Raw genomic sequence first — 2,500 nt, forward strand, 5'->3', positions numbered from 1 at the left:
CGAAGAAAGAAAGGAAGAAAGAAGAAAAGAAGAAGAATCAGGAGAAAAAGCAAAAGAAAAAGTAGATAAAAAAGGGGTCAAGCAAACAGAAACTAAGAGGTAGTGAAGTACCCTCAGAGGACAGTTCATTAGCCGCGTCAGACGGTGCTTGCAAGAAGGCGTCAACCTGTTGCCAGATGACAGGCTAAACTGCAGACATTTGTCTTGCAACCAGAGCGTCTTAATGGCTACCCCCCCTCCCCCCCTACCCCACTTGCGGCCTCATTCTCCCTTCCCCGAATTTCACTTTCTTGTCTCATTCATCTTTTGTGTGTGTGTGTGTGTGTATGTGTGTGTGTGTGTATGTGAGTGTGTGTGTGTGTGTATGTGTGTGTATGTGTGTGTGCGCACACGCGCGTGTGTGTGTGTGTGTGTGAGTGTGTGTGTGATGTGTAGTGTATAGTAGTGTGTGTGTGTGTGTGTGTGTGTGTGTGTACATATATATATATATATATATATATATATATATATATATATATATATATATATATATATATATATATATAATAGAATAAAAATACAGACAAATGAAAAGATTGGCACTGTTGTTGATAATCACCAGCTTGCAAATGACAATTATTTCGTTAAGAAAATCTCCATTTATTCATCACAGATACTAACCCAAACTATTCATTATTTCAATTTGAATAATGAAGTGTAAAGCAACCTTGAAATTAACTTCAGTTATCGAAAAGGAAATCATAAATCACAGAGAACGCTGTAGAATATTTCATAACTCTTTTCATGTTACGTTTGCTAGTGAGTTTTGAAAATTCACAAATAAACACTTATGGAGACTTGCCAACATGATTTCACTGACAAAACTAAGTTTCTGGCGTTCTCAAGGTTGTCATATATCAAAATGGAGCGTGGTAGGCGAGCAAAGTTCTTTATAGATATACTTGTAAAAGATTTTGATAAGATGTTAAGCGTCATCCATTTTCAGACGTTCATTACTTTCTTAACTAAGTTTTTAAACTCTTGCCAAGTAATTACATTTTCAAAGAGAGGAGAATTGATCACCAGATCAGCGGCTCCTTTGCAATGTAACCTTGCTGCATTTATTACTGTTGCATCATCTTTTACTCTCGTAACTAGCTCTATTTGTCTAAGCCAGTACTCAACTTCCATGTTTCTCTACAACTTATCATACTACAATTTATAATAATCAACCCCATAGACTTTCTTGGAATCAGTGGATATTCTCATGAGTCGTATGAGAGCCGGTATTCACAATGTTGTTGTTAGAGATTTCATCATCATCATCATCATCATCATGAGTCGTTATCAGAGTCACTAGAAGATGTTTAAGGGGATTTGATGCTGGAGTATGAACTTCAAAGTAAGGTACTGAACTTTTCTGTTGACCTTGCAATTTCTTCATGCACGTTCGCAATTTCTAAGCAAGCACAGAGATTTTCGTTCGCCTTTTGTGAACCACTTAACCTTTTTTCAAGTTCTTTGCACTTACTCATCACTTCTTCGTATTTATCGTCACTCGTGTCTAATGACTTATAATTCCTATTACGAGTTTTTCTACCCATGATTGATATCGAGCCAACAACCTAATTACCAACGAGACAAGTTTTCGACGAATGAAATACCATGCGCGCTCGTTCCTGCGTTCACTACAAGGTGTTAATTCCATAATTCGTTACATTGAAGGGTTTTAATACAAGTCACAATGCCAGCTTCAAAACAAATGGCCGCTCACACAGGGCTGGGTTTCATCCGCCTCTCAACATACGTTGGCAGGAGATTTATAATTTTTAATCAGGTGTTACATATATATATATATATATATATATATATATATATATATATATATGTGTGTGTGTGTGTGTGTGTGTGTGTGTGTGTGTGTGTGTGTATGTGTGTGTTTGTGTGTGTGTGTGCGTGTGTGTGTGTGTGTGTGTGTGTGTGTGTGTGTGTGTGTGTGTGTGTGTGTGTGTGTGTGTGTTAATAAATGGAAATGTAGAAAACTACACAAAGAAGAGACCGTTCACAGCAAAAAGTGGACAAAAGTAAAGTAATATTTAATTTCTCTAACAAAATTTTAACTGACGAACAAAAGTATATACTTTCTTACGGCCTAGATCATTGTATACCCCAAACTAAATTTGTTTTTCATAGATTTTACCTGTACTTTGAAAAAAAACTGTAGTACCATAAAGAATTGTGACATCTACAACAACAACTTCACCAGTGTTGCAAACAGCATAACTATATCCAACAACACATAGAAAATTCTCACACCAAAGGAAACAAACACGATTCAAATCCTTTCCAGTTCTATCTACAAACCCTTAAAAATAACAACAAAATAGGAATCACCAAAACAGATAAGGGACGAGGAGTTGTTATCCTAAACAAGTGTGATTATAACAGCTGATGGATATTCTTAATGACCACACAAAACTCACACGATTCACGATTCTACTTTACTTGGAAGACAAAATAA

At 36.2% G+C, this 2,500-nt stretch overlaps 1 protein-coding gene across 1 annotated transcript in view; it reads left to right on the forward strand.

Moving 5' to 3' along the window:
* The window catches only part of LOC138867313 (retinitis pigmentosa 1-like 1 protein), a 13,820-nt gene extending 12,481 nt beyond the window's left edge, over window positions 1-1,339 (forward strand). Inside the window, exon 4 of the mRNA XM_070142437.1 lies at window positions 1,220-1,339. Within this exon, the coding sequence (XP_069998538.1) occupies window positions 1,220-1,339 (120 nt within the window). The remainder of the gene's footprint in view (window positions 1-1,219) is intronic.
* The last annotated feature ends 1,161 nt before the right edge of the window (window positions 1,340-2,500 follow it).

The sequence above is a fragment of the Penaeus vannamei genome, chromosome 29 (genome assembly GCF_042767895.1).
Source record: "Penaeus vannamei isolate JL-2024 chromosome 29, ASM4276789v1, whole genome shotgun sequence".
Classification (NCBI taxonomy): Eukaryota; Metazoa; Arthropoda; class Malacostraca; order Decapoda; family Penaeidae; genus Penaeus; species Penaeus vannamei.